General features: G+C 42.1%; 1 protein-coding gene across 5 annotated transcripts in view; it reads right to left on the bottom strand.

Annotated features, from left to right (window-relative positions):
• GOLGA1 (golgin A1) overlaps positions 1 to 20,390 on the bottom strand; it is an 85,439-nt gene that overhangs the window by 18,076 nt on the left and 46,973 nt on the right. For 4 of the 5 annotated variants that reach the window (XM_056540590.1, XM_056540594.1, XM_056540592.1 and 1 more), the window contains 8 exons: positions 19,728 to 19,856; positions 17,199 to 17,368; positions 15,745 to 15,856; positions 15,618 to 15,650; positions 14,845 to 14,940; positions 12,401 to 12,526; positions 9,431 to 9,526; positions 3,755 to 3,850 (listed from right to left, as the gene is read on the bottom strand). In XM_056540590.1, coding sequence (XP_056396565.1) covers positions 3,755 to 3,850; positions 9,431 to 9,526; positions 12,401 to 12,526; positions 14,845 to 14,940; positions 15,618 to 15,650; positions 15,745 to 15,856; positions 17,199 to 17,368; positions 19,728 to 19,856 — 858 coding nt within the window. The remainder of the gene's footprint in view (positions 1 to 3,754; positions 3,851 to 9,430; positions 9,527 to 12,400; positions 12,527 to 14,844; positions 14,941 to 15,617; positions 15,651 to 15,744; positions 15,857 to 17,198; positions 17,369 to 19,727; positions 19,857 to 20,390) is intronic. The other variant, XM_056540593.1, reaches the window with a different exon arrangement.

Below are 20,390 nucleotides of genomic sequence, written 5' to 3'. Positions count from 1 at the left end.
CAGTGAGAAATTTCTATTTCATATAAAGCTGACCAAATATGCTAGAAAGGTATCGTTACATGCATAGTTACATATCAAGAACCCAACAAGATTATGTTAGATGTACAGTACAGACCAAAAGTTTGGACTCACCTTCTCATTCAGAGTGTTCTTTATTTTCATGACTATGAAAACTGTAGATTCACATTGTAGATCACATGGACAGCACAGAAGATACCAACGCGTTTCGGGTCAAGCTGGACCCTTAATCATGGCAACATGATTAAGGGTCCAGCTTGACCCGAAACGCATTGGTATCTTCTGTGCTGTCCATGTGATCCTCAATAAAGTACCTGTTGCACTTTATCCTGCGCTGGAAAGCTTTCTTCTTGTATTTCTCTGTAGTATACAGCAGCTGGTAAGTACTGGAAGGATTAAGATTTTTAAATAGAAGTAATTTGCAAATCTGTAAATTTAACTTTCTGGCACCAGTTGATTAAAAATTTTTTTTCCACCGGAGTACCCCTTCAAACGGCTATGTCAGTAATATAAAAACGTCATACATTTATAACCCTATCTGTGTGATCAGGTAGACTGAGCTTTTGCCTATTGGGTGGTGCAGCTTCAGGAGGTATACAGATCTATTGGAGCTGACTCTACATAGATACAGTACAGACCAAAAGTTTGGACACACCTTCTCATTCAGAGTTTTCTTTATTTTCATGACAATGAAAATTGTAGATTCACATTGAAGGCATCAAAACTATGAATTAACACATGTGGAATTATACACATAACAAAAAACAACTGAAAATATGTATATTCTAGGTTCTTCAAAGTAGCCGCCTTTTGCTTTGATTACTGCTTTGCACACTCTTGGCATTCTCTTATTGAGATTCAAGAGGTAGTCACCTGAAATGGTTTTCACTTCACAGGTGTGCTGGTGTGGAGGAGGAGGAGGTGTGATGGTGTGGGGAGGCTTTGCTGGTGACACTGTTGGGGATTTATTCAAAATTGAAGGCATACTGCACCAGCATGGCTACCACAGCATCTTGCAGCGGCTGCTATTCCATCCGGTTTGCGTTTAGTTGGATCATCATTTATTTTTCAACAGGACAATGACCCCAAACACACCTCCAGGCTGTGTAAGGGCTATTTGACCAAGAAGGAGAGTGATGGGTGCTGTGCCAGATGACCTGGCCTCCACCGTCACCGGACCTGAACCCAATTGAGATGGTTTGGGGTGAGCTGGACCGCAGAGTGAAGGCAAAAAGGGCCAACAAGTGCTAAGCATCTCTGGGAACTCCTTCAAGACTGTTGGAAGACCATTTCAGGTGACTACCTCTTGAAGCTCATAAAGAGAATGCCAAGAGTGTGCAAAGCAGTAATCACAGCAAAAGGGGGCTAGAAACTAGAATATGACAGATTTTCACACTTTTTTGTTATGTGTATAATTCCACATGTGATAATTCATAGTTTTGATGCCTTCAGTGTGAATCTACAATTTTCATAGTCATGAAAATAAAGAAAACTCTGAATGAGAAGGTGTGTCCAAACTTTTGGTCTGTACTGTATCTATGTAGAGTCAGCTCCAATAGATCTGTATACCTCCTGAAGCTGCACCACCCAATAGGCAAAAGCTCAGTCTACCTGATCACACAGATAGGCTTATAAATGTATGACTTTATCTTACTGACATAGCCATTTGAAGGGGTACTCCGGTGGAAAACATTTTTTTTTTATCAACTGGTGCCAGAAAGTTAAATTTACAGATTTGCAAATTACTTCTATTTAAAAATCTTAATCCTTCCAGTACTTACCAGCTGCTGTATACTACAGAGAAATACAAGAAGAAAGCTTTCCAGCGTGGGATAAAGTGCAACAGGTACTTTATTGAGGATCACATGGACAGCACAGAAGATACCAATGCGTTTCGGGTCAAGCTGGACCCTTAATCATGTTGCCATGATTAAGGGTCCAGCTTGACCCGAAACACGTTGGTATCTTCTGTGCTGTCCATGTGATCCTCAATAAAGTACCTGTTGCACTTTATCCCACGCTGGAAAGCTTTCTTCTTGTATTGCTATTCGGACCGGGAGCTCTGCCGGCTAATCCGGGCACAGGTGTTGGCATGCAGCGGAGGAGAGCCGTCATTTCCTTTTTCCCTATACTACAGAGAAGGTTCTTTTCAGTCTGACCACAGTGCTCTCTGCTGACACCTATGTCCATGTCAGGAACTGTCCAGAGCAGGAGCAAATCCCCATTGCAAACCTCTCCTACTCTGGACAGTTCCTGACATGGACAGAGGTGTCAGAAGAGCACTGTGGTCAGACAGAAAAAAATATTCAAAAAGAAAAGAATTTCCTGTGGAGCATACAGCAAATGTGTTTAACTTTCTGGCACCAGTTGATTTTAGAAAAATTGTTTGCCACCGGAGTACCCTTTTAGGACTTGTTGCGGGATGAACTGTATTGTAATAATATAAAAAAAAAACAATAGTTTGGCTGCATTCAGACCACATTTAAAGGTCTATGTTGGGTTGTTCAAGAGGAAGATGTCAAAAAGGGATTTAGGGATACAGCCTGACTTGTTCCTGGCGGGCCCATTGAGGTAGATTCTCGACGGATGGCGCCTGGTGTATTACCCAGGGATAAAAGAGTGGTAAGTGGGGGGCAACCCCGCGGAGCTTATAGATGGCTGCTCACCTGATGGTAGTAGTAACTGCGCATGTAACCCACAATAAAATTGGGGTGCTAGAAGTCAGAGCCGCTGCTGAGCTAAAGGGTTGCAGGAGAAGACTAGGTCGTCCTGGAGTAGGTAATGGAAGCAAGGCAGGAAAAGACTATTGAAGTAGGCGCTGCTGACTCTAGTACGAAGGATGAGGCAAAAGCCAGAAATACTGGAAAAGTCCTCAGCAGGACATTTTATTTAGCAGAAAATAAAAAAACAGACAGGATGTCACGTTTCGGGAGGATCCCTCCCTTCCTCAGATCATCCTGATCTGAGGAAGGGAGGGATCCTCCTGAAACGCGTCATCCTGTCCGTTTTTTATTTTCTGCAAAATAAAATGTCCTACTTCAAGGGACTTTTCCTGCCTTGCTTCCATTTTCATTGAGGTAAATGGGCTGAATGTTGTCTGACATGTTTCCTCTAGGCCAATTGAGTTAAAAGGGCTGAACGCAGTCTAATTGTGACTATATTCAACACATTTCCTGACCATATGTGCTTTCTTTGCAGGTTTCAAAAAAATGTGGTCAACCACGTGTTTGAGTCTTTTACAGAAGGCGTATATGTTCAGGAAATGGCCCCAATGTAGTCACAATTAGGCTGCACATACACATTCATTTTTGACATCTTGCCCACGGACAGCCGGACGTAGAGGGGAGTCTCTCATGCATTACAAAGATATTTTAAACAACACAGTGCAATGCTCCATTCCCCCCCATGGGGGTGCTGTGAAAAAATGAGCAGATTACAAACAGTATGGGGGTTCCAGCAGCAGGTGATCCCTTTATCAGCTTATTCTAATGTTCCCCGTCAAAAGAAAAGGGATTGTAAAGAGCTGACAACAGCATGTGTGCAGCAGCTACATATAGGCAGGCTTTACTCAACTGAAGAAAGAGTTCACAATGGAAATATTATGTATAATACTAGGCATTTCCAGTTACATAAAGGGGTATAGGGGCAGAATAAAAAAAAAAAAAACCCTGTTCTTGTGAATTGAATAGGAGAAATCCTTCTTTCTATGGTACAGTGGTGGAACAGAACTTCTAACCTTTAAGGAATTTTCATCTTTGAACTGGTTCAACTCCGTGTCCTTCTGCTGTAATAAATCCTGCATCTCTTGTAACCTGCTGTTCATTTTCGCTGTCTGGGGCAAAAAGCAAAAAAAATAAAAAGAAAAGAAAATAGTATTACACACATGATAGCAAATAGAAGCAACAAAACCAAGTGTTCACTGTGGGCATGCTCAGAGCAGACATGTGAAGCTGGCACTCCGTCCCTGATCACTACATTTAGGGGATAATAAGCACCATGATGGATCCCAAGGGGTCCTAAAGGCTTCTCCCACCAGCCACCCTGAACTCCCGGCACCATTGCTGCCCTTCCACAGTGCAGCCTTGCCTAAGAAACCTTGCTGCCTCATCAGTGCATGAAAGGAGGGCATTGTCCACAGCCTCCAGTGTAGTGTTTCCCAACCAGAGTGCCTCCAGCTGTTGCAAAACTACAACTCCCAGCATGCCCGGACAGCCTTTGGCTGTCCGGGCATGCTGGGAGTTGTAGTTTTGCAACAGCTGGAGGCACCCTGGTAGGCAAACACTGCTCCAGTGTCCCTGCAGTTAGAGGACTTGGATGTGTCCACAGAGATGGATGCTGCTGCCCACTCTGCCCAGTCAGCTGGGGACCCCACCTCTAATGCCTTACACCATAAAGGTAACACCTCTTCGTTTTGGGACTATGAAGAGCCCTTCTTCTACTCCTCCGCTCTTCGGTTTCTGATCTACAGGCTACTTTTTTTTTATGTATCAACTGGCTCCAGTAAGTTAAACAGATTTGTAAATTACTTCTATTAAAAAAAAAATCTTAATCCTTCCAATAATTATCAGCAGCTGAAGTTGAGTTGTTCTTTTCTGTCTGACAACCGTGCTCTCTACTGACGCCTCTGTCTGTCTCGGGAACTGCACAGAGTAGAAGAGGTTTGCTATGGGGATTTGCTTTTACTCTGGACAGTTCCCGTGTCATCAGAGAGCACTTAGACAGAAAAGAACAACTCAACTTCAGCAGCTCAAGTACTGAAAGGATTAAGATTTTTTTTTAATACAAGTAATGCACAAATCTGTTTAACTTTCTGGAGCCAGTTGATCCCGAATTTGACATTTGGAAAACCGTAATCATTGGTTTTAAGTTAAAGGGTAGCTCCCACCATCCCTTTTTTTTCCCCTCTCTGTCCCTGCTTATTTCCCATCTATTCCTAACCTCCTCCCTGCCTAATTTTTTTTTTTTACTATATAAAAAAATGCAGTTTTGTCTGCCTGGTAGTGTGCTCACTACCAGGCAGACTTCCCCAGCAGGCGTGACGGCACTGATGCCTCCTGGGGCTGACTTCTGCCCTTAGTTCATCTACACAGGGTGCCTCCAGCTGTTTCCCCACTACAACTCCCAGCTTGCCCTGACATCTATTGGCTGTCAGGGCATGCTGGGAGTTGTAGTGGGGAAAAACCAGAGGCACCCTGTGTTAAAAACAATACATGGCCGCGGCGCAACCCGAACCCCGCTACCCCTCCCCTGAACCCCGCTATGGGCGGTACTCAATGGAAATCATCTTCACCTCTGACTATTACTGATTAGATTCGTAAGGTCCAATATATATTTATGGTTTGGAGAAAAGTTTGGCTGCATTGAGGTCTATGACAGAGATTTATCTAAAAGGGGTACTCCGCCCCTAGACGTCTTATCCCCTATCTAAAGGGAGTTGGGTGCAGTGCCGGAGGCATGCGACGTCACGGCCGCACCCTGCTCGAGACGTCATGGCCACGCCCCCCCCCCAATGCAAGTCTATGGAAGGGGGCCTCCTCCTATAGACTTGTATTGAGGGGGCATGGCTGTGAAGTCACGAGCAGGGCGCGGTCATGACGCCACGAGCCTCCGACGCTGCACCCGATCGCCAGTTATCCAGCACGGAGCGAAGTTCGCTCCATGCACTGGATGTCTGGGGTGCCGCAGCCAAGATCGCGAAAGTCCCCAGCGGTGGGACCCCCACGATCAGACATCTTATCATCTTAGGGGATAAGATGTGTAGGGGCAGAGTAACACTGTAAACGCTTGCCTCTAAATAGAATTTGTTTCTTCCCGGTAGTTTTTGGGTTTTGCCCTTTCTACCCTCCTGATTTATGCTGACATTACTACTAACATTGTCCTCTACTGGTGCACCTAGTCTTTTTTCTTCTGTCTTCTTCCTTTCTAATCTGTTCTCCTTCTCCTCGGTTATTGATTTTACTGTTAGCAGCTGTCACCTGCTGTGACCATAGCAATACCACAATAAAAGGAGAGGATTTAGAGCACTAATAATGAGCGTACCTTTGTTATAGCAGTCCCTGCTTCAAAAATGGCAAAAAGCAAGTTTATTCATTGCAGACGAACAGTCGGATGGGCGGTGCCAAAGCATGAGAAGCCGCGGCCTGGCACGCCTCTCCTCTCTACCTGCGCATCCTCCAGCGCCGAGCTCTGACTATCGGTCAAGGAAGGACAGAGCAGTGAGGGAGAGAGGAGAGGCGCGCAAACTTGTGGCTTTTCAAGCTTTGGCACTGCCCATCGGACTGTTCGACCACAATGAATAAACTTGCGTTTTGCCGTTTTTACAGCCAGGACAGGTATAACCAGGGTACGCTTGTTATTGGTGACTCAAATCCTCTCCTTCATTGTTTGGGGTTTGCTATGGTCAAAGCAGGTGACAGATGCACTTTCAGTATTAGGGTATGTTCACAATACGGATTGTGAACGGAATCTCCGTTCGCAAAATTCCGTGAGCGGAGATTCCATTCTGGCGGCTGTCGCCAAAATACTTTGGCGGTAGGACCGCGCGGCACTGCGCCGTCTCCATTGACAGCTATGCAGTGTTCGCGGACTTCCGTGCAAAGAATGAACATGTTTTTGCGCGGTACAATTTCAGCGGCGGAATTGTCCACCGCTGAAATTCCGCAGTGTGAACGGGTCTCGCGGAAACCCATTCACACTGATGTTTATGTTCTCAGCGCGGAATTCCGCGGGAATAACGTAGTGTGAACATACCTTTACTGAATGGGTCAACCAATGCCCTAGGTTTGTTACTCACTTGATATAGCGTATTCTTTGTTGTATTGTTTATTATTAGGTACCTTTTGTACTAGACTTGACATGCTGTATGCTCTCACATTCCATGAGTCAGTTTACCTTGCTCTAGGACAGTGTTTCCCAACCAGGGTGCCTCCAGCTGTTGCAAAACAACAACTCCCAGCATGCCCGGACAGCCTTTGGCTGTCCGGGCATGCTGGGAGTTGTAGTTTTGCAACAGCTGGAGGCACCCTGGTTGGGAAACACTGCTCTAGGAGGACATTCTGACTCTTCTTCCACATTTATAAGCCATGTTTGCATGTTTTCCATTTTAACTTTCGTATCCCATTAATTTTTTTTTTTTTTTTTTCAATACAACTCTAAATATCTGGATCTGGAGTTATGTCTATATTATAGTCTATAGCTCCATTAAAGAAGAACTTCTGTTATAAAAACGTATCCCCTAACCTAAATGTAAGATCGCAGAAAGTGCAACTGCTGGGACCCCCGCGATCTCCCACACTGCACCCCCGCTCACTGCATGAAAAGAGCAGTGTCGACCACAGCACGACGCGATGGCAGACATGCTCCCTCCATGCAGCTCTATGGCAGAGCCGTAGATTGCGGATAGCGGCAATAAGGATACGTTTTTATAAACAGAAGTTCTAGTTTAGTCCCTTATAGGGGTACTCCGGTAAAAACCTTTTTTTCTTTTAAATCAACTGGTGGCAGAAAGTTAAACAGATTTGTAAATTAGGCCGCAGAGTTTACCGCAATAAAAATATTTGACCCCTTAAAGGGGTAATTAGGTGGAAAACATTTTTTTTAATCAATTGGTGCCAAAAAGTTAAACAGATTTGTAAATTACTTCTATTAAAAAATCTTAATCCTTCCAGTACTTATTAGCTGCTGAATACTACAGAGGAAATTCTTTTCTTTTTGGAATGCTCTCTGATGACATCACGAGCACAGTGCTCTCTGCTGACATTATTATAATAATAATAACACTTTATTTATTGTTGTCCTTAGTGGGATTTGAACTACCCTTAGCATACATCTGCTATGCATGGTTGCTAAAATGGACAGAGATGTCAGCAGAGAGCACTGTGCTCGTGATGTCATCAGTGTTCCAAAAAGAAAGGAATTTCCTCTGTAGCATTCAGCAGCTAATAAGTACTGGAAGGATTAAGATTTTTTTAATAGAAGTAATTTACAAATATGTTTAACTTTCTGCCACCAGTTGATTTAAAAGAAAAAAAGGTTTTCACCGGAGTACCCCTTTAATGACCATGTACATGTATACACATCCATGTGCCATTAAGCAGGTATATCCCTGCTGCTGGGGGTCGGCGTTAATAGCAGACATGCAGCGATCGCAGCGGCCGGCTATTGACCCTTTAGATCGCCGCTGTCAAAGTTGACAGCGGCGTCTAAAAGGTACCTCTAACTGCTCCCTGGTGGTCCAGAGGGGTGGATACCCCCCATCCCACCCGCGTATTTTTGGTCACTTTGTATACCCAAAAAAAAAGATCTATAAAAAGTTAGCAAAACAATCATGGTACCGATAAAAACTTCAGATCACAGTGCAAAAAATGAGCTCTCATACCACCCCGTATACCGAAAAATAAAAGAGTTACAGGGGTCAGAGGAGGAAATTTTTTTTAACATACTAATTTTGGTGCATGTAGTTATAATTTTGTTTAAGTACTAGAGATGAGCAAACTTACAGTAAATTCGATTCGTCACGAACTTCTCGGCTCGGCAGTTGATGACTTTTCCTGCATAAATTAGTTCAGCTTTCAGGTGCTCCCGTGGGCTGGAAAATGTGGATACAGTCCTAGGAGACTCTTTCCTAGGACTGTATCCACCTTTTCCAGCCCACCGGAGCACCTGAAAGCTGAACTAATTTACGCAGGATAAGTCATCAACTGCCGAGCCGAGAAGTTCGTGACGAATCGAATTTACTGTAAATTCGCTCATCTCTATTAAGTAGTTAAATAAAGAAAACCTATATATATTGGGTACCATTGTAATATGGACCTACAGAATAAAAATATTGTAATTTTTACCGAAAAGTGAACTGCGTAGAATTGGAAGCCCCCAAAAGTTACAAAATGTCGTCTTTTCCAATTTTGCCCCACAAATATTTTTTTTCTTGGTTTGCCATAAATTTTGCGGTAAAATAATTTATGTCATTACAAAGTACAATTGGTGGCGCAGAAAATAAACCCTCAAAATTGAAAGCGTTATGATTTTTAGAAGGTGATGAGCAAAAAATGAAAGCACAAAAACTGAAAAACCTGTGTTTTTCCCCAATATTCTTAGTAACATGCTCCAATGCTTTGTATTCAGAAAAGTTTCATCTTTACACTTTTGCAATGAAGAATAAATAGAAATAGGAAAAAAAAAAACCTGTCCTAATGTATACAATCTAGATAAAGTCCCAGAAACGTGTCTGTCTACCAATTCCAACAACAACAAGGGATATTTTTAATTCTGGATGACATTACTAGTTATAATTTGGGATTAGTAGAAGAACAATAAAATATATCTCTGTACTGGTTGGCAAGTATACAAGCAGCTCTGGTGTCTCACGGTACACTATCGTTATAAATCAATAATAAGCTTTTCAGGTATTTACCTGCGATTCCATCTGAGTGACTGTATCCACATGTAGCGTCCTGGTCTCCAAAAGCTGTTGTCTGGTCTCATTTAGTCTGGTTTCTAGAGCGTCTTTCTAAAAATATAAAAAAATAAAATAAAAAATAAAACTAGGTGTTATGTTTTATTCAAAAAAACAAGTTCTAAACCAATTCTAAGCTTCATCGTCTCATAAAGAAAACACTAACCCATATGCACTGTTACAGCCTATGGACGCCAATGAGTCACAACAGAAGGTAGATACAAGGACTGTTCACATTTTAGCAGACTAGAGCGCGGCTGTTTGACACGTGTATCGAGAGAGAGTTGGATTCTAAGGGGTTCACCATAGGTTAGACTGCCCCTTCTAAACACTGGTCTATCCTTAGCATTAGAGATGAGCGAATTTACAGTAAATTTGATTCGTCACGAACTTCTCGGCTCGGCAGTTGATGTCTTATCCTGCATAAATTAGTTCAGCTTTCCGGTGCTCCCGTGGGCTGGAAAAGGTGGATACAGTCCTAGGAGACTCTTTCCTAGGACTGTATCCACCATTTCCAGCCCACCGGAGCACCTGAAAGCTGAACTAATTTATGCAGGATAAGCCATCCACTGCCATCCATTTATGCAGGATAAGCCATCCACTGCCGAGCCGAGAAGTTTGTGACGAATCGAATTTACTGTAAATTAGCTCATCTCTACTTAGCATAGCAAACAGTGACAAACCAGGCATACAGGCGAGACTGCCTCTGATCATCTCTCTCTGATGGCTTATCTGGTTTGATTTTAGCCTTAGGACTACCAATGACGAGCAGTGTTTGGGTTCTGTAAAGTGGTTCTCCAACACTGGTCATTAAAGGGTTACACCGCTCCCCAGCCTCCGGAACATTGAGTTCCGAACGCTGGATGCGGGCTTCCGTGTTCACGCCCCGCCCCCTCCATGAAAGTCTATGGGAAGGGGGCACGACGGTCGTCGCGCCCCCTTCCCGTAGACTTTCATTGAGGGGGCGGGGTGTGACATCACGGTGGCGGGGCATGAACACGGAAGCCTGCATCCAGCGTTCGGAACTCAATTTTCCGGACGCTGGGGAGCGGAGTAACCCTTAAACCACCTATGAATATGATAGATAAATGTCTGATCACTGGGAACCCATTAATCATCAGTATAGGGGTCTCAAGCTACCCGTCTCTCCTCAATGCATAACCGCAGTGAGGAGGAGCTTGAAGGGGGTGGCGGACAAGCACGCACCCTGCTGTTACATTCTTGTCTATGGAGCTAACACTGTCTTTAGCACCTTTTCTCCAGTTCGCTTTCATTATTGTTGGCAGCTATTGCATTTACTTGGGGAGATGCCCTTCCAAAAATAATAATTCTAGTGATCAGATGACAAATTAGCATTTACTTGTTTGTCCATTAACCCCTTAACGACGCTGGACGTAAATGTACATCCTGGTGAGCTGGTACTTAACGCACCAGGACGTACATCTACGTCCTATGCATAACCGCAAGCATCGTAGCGATGCTCGGGTCATGCGTGGCAGGTCCCGGCGGCTGATAGCAGCCAGGGACCCGCCAGTAATTAACCTCTCAGACGCTGTGTTCAATACAGATCACGACATCTGCAGCATCGCGGTCACTAAAATGGATGATCGGATCACCCGCAGCACTGCTACGGATATCCGATCGTCCAGAACGGCAGACAGAGGTCTTCTGCTCTTGTCTGTGATAGAGCAAACCAAAGCAGAAGATAACCGAAAATACTGATCAGTGCTATGTCCTATGCATAGCACTGAACAGTATTAGCAATCGAATGGTTGCTATAAATAGTCCCCTATGGGGACTATTAAAGTGTAAAAATAAATGTAAAAAAATAAATAGTACAAAAATAATGTGAAAAACCCCTTCCCCCAATAAAAACGTAAATTGTCCCATTTTCCCTATTTTACCCCCGAAAAGTATAAATATTTTATATACATATTTGGTATCGCCACGTGCGTAAATATCTGAACTATTAAAATAAAATGTTAATGATAACGTACGGCGGGAACATTAAAAAAAAAAAAGTCCAAAATAGCTGCTTTTTTTACAACATTTTATTCCCCAAAAAAATTTAAAAATGTATTAAAAGTTTTATATAAGCAAATATGGTATCAATAAAAAGTACAGATCACGGCGCAAAAAATGAACCCTCACACCGCCGCTTATACGGAAAAATGAAAACGTTATAGTTCTTCAAAATAGGGGGATTTTAAACGTACTAATTTGGTTAAAAAGTTTGCGATTTTTTTTAAGCGCAACAGTAATAGCAAAGTATGTTATCATGGGTATCATTGTAATCGTATTGACCCAAAGAATAAAGAACACATGTCATTTTTACCATAATTTTATGGCGTGAAAACGAAACCTTCCAAAATTTGCAAAATTGCTGTTTTCTTTTTAATTTCACCACACAAATAGTATTTTTTATTTTTGCATCATACATTTTATGGTAAAGTGAGTGATGGCATTACAACGAACAACTGGTTGCGCAAAAAACAAGCCCTCATACTAGCCTGTGGATGAAAATTATAATTTTTTGAAGGCGAGGAGGAAAAAATGAAAACGTAAAAATAAAATTGTCCTTAAGGCTCAAATGGGCTGAGCCCTTAAGGGGTTAATCACTGAGTACTATACATGGAGCAGTAATTGCACAGTGTAAAAGGACCTTTAGAGCTAAAAATCTACAAGAACACATGCTGCATTTTGTTCATCAGGGCATACATATAGCGTGACACTAAGCATAACGTTAGAATCACTCTTCAGGTTGCCCCCTAATATTGCACATTTTTTGCACTGAATTATTTCTAATCTATAAAAAGAACAAAAGACAATACAGAGGGAATCATAACACACTTTTTGTTTCACCCATTTTTGGGCCTCTACATACTGATTACCGCAATCACCCCAGGAGGGTCTCTATGACTTGCTCACCTCCTTAAGAAGTTCTTGCAGACCTTCCTCTCCAGAGTAAGTTCCTTCAAGCGTCTTCCCCAGCGAACTGACTTTTTCTTGTAAACGAACAATTAAGGCATCCTTTTCTTCTGCTTCTACTGCCATCTAGTGCAAAACAGCATTGTCAGAGCCACAGGTGGATTTCATAGTAACCAGGGTATAAACTGAGAAGGTTTTCGTCTATGCAAAGCCATATTTGTTAAAGGGGTATTCAACTGGCTCCAGAAAGTTAAACAGATTTGTAAATTATTTCTATTAAAAAATCTTAATCCTTCCAATAATTATCAGCTGCTGAAGTTGAGTTGTTGTTTTCTGTCTGGCAACAGTGCTCTCTGCTGACATCGCTGCTTGTCTCGGAAACTGTACAGAGTAGAAGAGGTTTGCTATGGGCATTTGGTTCTAAACTGGGCGGTTACGGAGACACGTGTCATCAGAGAGCACTTAGACAGAAAAGAACAACTCAACTTCAGCAGCTCACAAGTACTGAAAGGATTAATATTTTTTTTAATAGAAGTAATTTACAAATCTGTTTAACTTTCTGGAGCCAGTTGATATATATATAAAAAAAGTTTTTTCCTGGATAACCCCTTTGAAATGTTCCTGTAATTACAAAACACTTTTGACATGTCATAGAGACATGTCTAAAGTTTTGATCGTTTGCAGTCTCAGTGCTGAGACCCCGACGATCAATAAGCCAAGCAAGGAGAAGCACAGCTGTAGAGTTCACTCTTCTCCCTGCACATTCTTCTGATTAGTGGGGGTCTCAGCACAAAGGCCCTGACTGATCAACACTTTTGACAGATCTCTGTGACATGTCTAAAGCTTTTTGAAATGACATGAACACTTTAAAAGAAACAGTTAAAAAATGTATACACAGCGCAGCCAAAAAGTTGCGCAGGCCAGTTCTGAAGAAGTGAGTACAGTGCTCCCTCAACTTACAATGGCCTCAACATACAATAGTTTCAACATACAATGATCTTTTCTGGACCATTGTAAGTTGAAACCAGACTCAACATAAAATGTACGGACAGTTTAGATCTGCATAACCTGTCAATGGCTGGAAGATCTGACCAATCAGAATGGACATTCACTGGTAAAACACCTGTATTACTGAAGTGTATGCACTGACTGGTGTCTGGTAGCGCCTCCTACAGTACAGGGAGGTATTACATGTTCTGTACACTTTACCTGTTCCACAGTTAGCTGCTCCTTTGGACACCAGATGAGGTTGGCTCCATGTTCCTTTTTTAGGACATTGTTTGTACTGTACAGGACCCTGAAGAAGCTCCTGTCCTCTACATAGACCAGTGTTTCCCAACTAGGGTGCCTCCAGCTGTTGCAAAATTACAACTCCCAGCATGCCCGGACAGCCGAAGGCTGTCCGAGCATGCTGGGAGTTGTAGTTTTGCAACAGCTGGAGGCACCCTAGTTGGGAAACACTGACATAGACAGTGATTACAGCTCCCAGCAGATCTTTCTTACTTTTATATATAAGGATTTGCTTTATTAATATTAGTTATCTACTTATTTTTCTTTAATCCTCACTTTTTCCTATTTTTGGATGACATTTTGGTGCCTTTAGAACCAATTACCAGGTTTCCATAGAGTTCTGGTCTCAACATACAATGGTTTCAACATACAATGGTCGTCCTGGAACCAATTAATATTGTAACTTGAGGGACCACTGTAATTATCCAGACTGCACATGTGACACATGGAAACTGTAATAAGTATAACAGAAAGGGCCAGAGGTCCTGAAAAGAACAACAAACCAGAACAACATAAACAATACTATAAAGAGGACCTCTGGGTACCTGGAGAAATAGCCCTAAATCAAAGCTAAAGTGCATGAGGGCTTGTATCTTGGGACGCTGCACTAGACATGAGTCTATCAGATCACTGGGTGGATTGAACAATCTCTTGTTACTATCTCTTTATGTAATTGCAAACCCATCAGCACTACGACTGCTGACATCCCCGTGTAACAAATGCTGAAGATTACCTCATGATTATGCTTTGTTTTATATATAAAAAAAAAAATGAGGGCTTCTATCTTGGGACGCTGCACTAGACATGAGTCTATCAGATCACTGGGTGGATTGAACAATCTCTTGTTACTATCTCTTTATGTAATTGCAAACCCATCAGCACTACGACTGCTGACATCCCAGTGTAAGAAATGCTGAAGATTACCTCATGATTATGCTTTGTTTTATTTAAAAAAAAAAAAAAAAAAAACCTTTACCTTGAGTAAAATTCATAATTCTTCCTTTAATTATCAGTTGTGTTTCAAGACGCTTAGGAGGGATGAAAACTGACTTGCAAGGATGCCATCTCAAACAGAAGGCACCAGACAACAAGCCCTCTTCCTTCTGAAGGAGATGAACATTGCATAAATCGTAGCATACGTGTAAAGTCCATACCTTGGATTTCAGCTGTTCATGCTGCAGCTTTAGAGCTTCATATTCCTCCTGAATATCAGTCAATCTCTTCTCACTGCTTAAGGCTCCAGACTGCGCCTAAGTACAGAGGCAATACAATAAAGGGGTATTCCGGTGGAAAACTTTTTATTTTTATTTTTTAAATCAACTGGTGCCAGAAAGTTAAACAGATTTGTAAATTACTTCTATTAAAAAAAATCTTAATCCTTCCAGTACTTATTAGCTGCTGAATACTACAGAGGAAATTATTTTCTTTTTGGAACACAAAGCTCTCTGCTGACATCACGAGCACAGTGCTCTCTGCTGACATCTCTGTCCATTTTAACAACTGTCCAGAGTAGGAGAAAATCCCCAGAGCAAACACTTGCTGCTCTGGACAGTTCCTAAAATGGACAGAGATGTCAGCAGAGAGCACCGTGCTCGTGATGTCAGCAGAGAGCTCTGTGTTCCAAAAAGAAAAGAATTTCCTCTGTAGTATGCAGCAGCTAATAAGTACTGGAAGGATTAAGATTTCTTAATAGATGTCATTTACAAATCTGTTTATCTTTCTGGCACCAGTTAAAAAAAATAAATAAAAAAAAAGTTTTCCACCGGAGTACCCCTTTAAGAGCAATACTCTATACAAAGAAATGGATGCATGGTTTTGTACGCAGATGTGTCATATAGAACCAAATGGGAGATGTAAGAAGTAAAAAGAAAAAAAAAAGGAAAAAAAAAAGTATATTTTAAGCAAATCTTTTAAATGACCCTCTAACCTGGGGCAACAGCTTCCCCGGACATCCTCCAGACTTTGTGAAAGAAAAGAGATAAAAAAAATTGTGTTGCAGAAATTGAATGGTCAGCCACGTCCTATCTTCACTTTTAAGGGCACACTTTACCCACCTTCTGCAAGTCCCGGGACAGCTGCTGGATAAAGTTCTGGAGTTCTTGCTGTCTCTGTTCCAGTTCTGTAATCTTCTTTTCTGCCGCTTCCTGAGCTGCTGCCAGTTCTGCCCTGTAGATCCAGAACACACAGATGTTTAACCCATAATACACCATAGCTGTACTTGAACTTGTAGAAAAGGGCTGTGCCGTTTCTGCTGCATTTAGTGGCTGCGCACATCACATATCGGCTGTGTGACGTGTCCATATGTCCGCAGCATAACCATAGGGCAGTGTTTTCCCAACAAGGGTGCCTCCAGATGTTACAAAACTACAACTCCCAGCATGCCTGGACAGCCGAAGGCTGTCCAGGCATGCTGGGAGTTGTAGTTTTGCAACACCTGGAGGCACCCTGGTTGGGAAACACTACCATAGGCTTCAACAGATCAAATGTAGTCTATTCAGGCTGTGCTTGGCTTGTTTTATGCCGATAAACATTTTACTTGCACAGAAGCGAAGGGTATGTTTGGTCTAATAAAAAATATGACTATTCAAGGGGAATACTACGGAAAATCTGTTTGACAGTATCCTGACGTATAGCCAATGCACAGCTTAAAGGACATCTGCAGAGTGATTAACACTTATCCCCTATCCACAGGATAGGGGATAAGTGATCACGGGGGGTCCGACCGCTGGGACCCCCTGTGATCTCCTGTACGGGGTCGCGGCTGTCCCGTGCAGGGGGCGTGCCAGCCGCAGCATGACGTTGCAGCCGGCACGCCTCCTCCATACATCTCTATGGGAGAGGTGGGGAGGCAGCGTTCGTGCCTCCCCGTCTCCCCCATAGAACTGTATGGGGACGGGGAGGAGATGAGCGCTAATGGCGGCGCGCAATTAGGGAGATCGCGGGGGGGTCCCAGCGGTCGGACCCCCCGCAATCAAATACTTATCCCCTATCCTGTGGAGAGGGGATACGTGTCATACCGCTGCAGTTGTCCTTTAAAAGGGGTTATCCAGGAAAAACTTTTTTTTATTTATCAACTGGCTCTAGAAAGTTAAACAGATTTGTAAATTACTTCTATAAAAAAATCTTAATCCTTTCAGTACTTATGAGCTTCTGAAGTTGAGTTGTTCTTTTCTGTCTAAGTGCTCTCTGATGACACGTGTCTCGAGAACCGCCCAGTTTAGAAGAGGCTTGCTATGGGGATTTTGTTCTAAACTGGGCGGTTCCCGAGACACGTGTCATCAGAGAGCACTTAGACAGAAAAGAACAACTCAACTTCAGAAGCTCATAAGTACTGAAAGGATTAAGATTTTTTTATAGAAGTAATTTACAAATCTGTTTAACTTTCTGGAGCCAGTTGATATATATAAAAAAAAAAAAAAAGTTTTTTTTCCTGGATAACCCCTTTAATGTGAGGCCAAACGTGTAGGGGTCAGACACACACACACAGGCGTTTTCTCAAGGGGCTTACCTTTGCTCTTCCAGCTCGGAGTGCTCCTCCTGGAGTTGCTGAAGGTCCTTCTTGAGTTTATCTGAAAGGCGCTGGCTGTCCTGAAGCTCTGCCTGAGAAGTCTCTGCTTCTCTCTGTTTAAGCTCTAAATCCTTTTCAGCTTTACTCAGCAATTCTTCTTTCTTTAACAGCTGAAAATGTTAGCACACAAGCGAAACGTTCAATTAGACTAAGCAGAAATGCCATGGAGCTAAAACTACAAAAGCTCTTCTCTCACATTATCCTTCCCCATACAGAAAATGGTTGGCTTTGGGGGGGGGAGGAAAAAAAAAAAAAGACTTCATCCTAAAAGTCTAAAAGTAACAGAAAATAAATGACTGCAAACATTAAAAGGGGTACTCTGGTGGAAAAATTTTTTTATTTATTTATTTTTTTAAATCAACTGGTGCCAGAAAGTTAAACAGATTTGTAAATTACTTCTACTAAAAAATCTTCATCCTTCCAGTACTTTTTAGCAGCTGTATGCTACAGAGGAAATTCTTTTCTTTTTTTTGTCTGGTCCACAGTGCTCTCTGCTGACACCTGATTCCTGTATCAGGAATTGTCCAGAGCAGGAGAAAATCCCCATTGCACACCTTTGCTGCTCTGGACAGTTCCTGACACGGACAGAGGTGTCAGACGAGAGCACTGTGGACAAGACAAAAAAGAAATTCAAAAAGAAAAGAATTTCCTCTGAAGTATACAGCCGCTAAAAAGTACTGGAAGGGGAAAAAAATGTTTTAATAGAAGTAATTTACAAATCTGTTTAACTTTCTGGCACCAGTTGATAAAAAATAAAAGTTTTCCACTGGAGTACCCCTTTAAATAAAAATGCAGTTATACTAAAAAATGTGTGTGAAGTTTCTTAAATTTAGATTTATTTTTTTATAAAATAGATTTCATCCTTATTTCGTTAGATGGTCTCAACTTTTATCCGATTAGTAATAAGGAAATCAGTAGACTAGTTAAAATATGAAAAATGTTAACCCTTTACGGCCATGCCCCCTCAATGCAAGTCTATGGGAGGGGGCATCACGCATCGAAGGGGCGTGACCGTGAAGTCACGAGGGCCACGGCTGACCCCCGCAGCATGAAAACAGTGTTAAGAACATTTAGATCTGAACGCTGGCCAGTGGAGTAACCCTTTAAGGAGGTATAGAGAGGGCTCCGGAGCCTTTCAGCAGCTGAAGGATGCAGCTAATAGCTGGCACAAGGTGATCTTCATTGCTGCTATTTTAACTGTTTAAAAACAGCTATTAATATTGACAATGGCATTAAAACATCACTGGCCCGCATCAAAGTCGTAGTGTAGTGGTCGGACTGGATCACCGCAATTGCAGTCATGGCATGGCAGCTTGAGGCCTGTACTAGGCCACTGTGGCTGCCGTCCACAATCTGTTGCTACAGCGTGCCTACATTACAAAGTACAACTGGTCCCGCAAAACAACAACATCCTGAGATATGGGTATGTAAATGGTAAAAAACAAAGTATGGCTACTGAAATGGGGAGAGGAGGACAAAAATACAAAGATTTGCACGATCCTTAAATGGGCACTCTCTTTAAAACTAATTTTTGCTATTGCACTGCTTATGGTAAATAATCTTTCTAGTATACTTTGTATAAAAAAAATAAAAAAAAAGCTTTCTATATTTTATTTGTTTTAAAAAGCTGCCACTAGGTGTTTCCCTACTTGTCCAGAGCACATTTCCCCCCCCCCATCTTTGGACTCCTGGTGGCCTTAGCCAATCATAGCTCATCACACACTGAACTGCTCTGTGCTGTGTGTAGCAGAGTGAAGGAGGAAGTGGCTTCAGATGATGTCACGCCTTCTGGGGAACACCCCTTGCCAGTCTGTGAATCTGACAGACTGAGCAGGAAATACAGAGCAATAACAAGGTAGAACACAAAAAAATAATAAAAATAAAGAAGGCAGGGGGCGGTTTATCATGATGGGGCAGTTAACTGGGAAGATTATAACATTTAACAAGATCATGAGAGGTACTCTTTAAGGAGTAGAGGTTTAAGTTCCAAAAGCACTTATTTTCCATAAGAAAATGTCAAACGCTTTAATGCGTTATTGTAATTATAAAAACTTTTGACATGTCACACAGGTATGTAAAAAGATTTGATCATTTGGGGTTGGGCTCCAATTAATCGCTATATATAGGCGGGTGAAGGGAGCAACAATGTCTATTGACACTATAGTCTATGGAGCCCGTCACTTGAAACATGACGAATGAAGTGCCAAGCTGGAGAGTGAAGCATACTACTGCGCACTTGGCCTGGCTGTATCTAGCAATTGGTGTTTTCTTTTAGTTTTTTTAAGTAACACTTTAAGTGGGAAAAAAACAATAAATTTTACAAACTATGTCAAACCACCGATTTCTAGAAGCATAAATCCCGCTCCCTTCTACACCACTACTGCAACATGATGAATATCTACACAGCTCTGATGAATACGTTCCACTAACTTCTATAAAATAACATTACGCAGAGTCCCATGTTCTTACCATGTGTTTAATTTTTGCCATTTCTTGCTGCTGAAAAACTTCCAACTCATCAAGATCTTCTCTTTTTTGGAACAAAGAAATACTCTGTTTTTTCATAACTTCCAACTGGTCTAAAAGTTTTTTCTTTTCCTTAAAATACAAAGTAAAAAAGAAAGAAAGAAATATTAGGTAGGTGGTATGTGTCACAGAAACAACCACATGATGCCAGGAATTAAAGGGGTACTCCGGTAGAATTATTTTTTTAAATCAACTGGTTCCAGAAAGTTAAACAGATTTGTAAATTACTTCTATTAAAAAAAAATATTAATCCTTCCTGTACTTATTAGCTGCTGAATACTACAGAGGAAATTCTTTTCTTTTTGGAACACAGAGCTCTCTACTGAATCACAAGCACAGTGCTCTCTGCTGACACCTCTGTCCATTTTAGGAACTGTCCAGAGCAGCATATGTTTGCTATGGGGATTTTCTCCTACTCTGGACAGTTCTTAAAATGGACAGAGTTGTCAGCAGAGAGCTCTGTATTACAAAAAGAAAAGAATTTCCCCTGTAGTATTCAGCAGCTAATAAGTACTGGAAGGATTAAGACATCGCGGGGCAGCCCGTGTGGCTGCTCGGAGCAGCGGATTGCTGATACGAGCAGGCTAGGGGGCGGGATTGGGCAAA

Source organism: Hyla sarda, chromosome 9 (assembly GCF_029499605.1).
Source record: "Hyla sarda isolate aHylSar1 chromosome 9, aHylSar1.hap1, whole genome shotgun sequence".
NCBI classification, from domain to species: domain Eukaryota; kingdom Metazoa; phylum Chordata; class Amphibia; order Anura; family Hylidae; genus Hyla; species Hyla sarda.
This window is presented reverse-complemented; position numbering and strand designations above follow the sequence as displayed.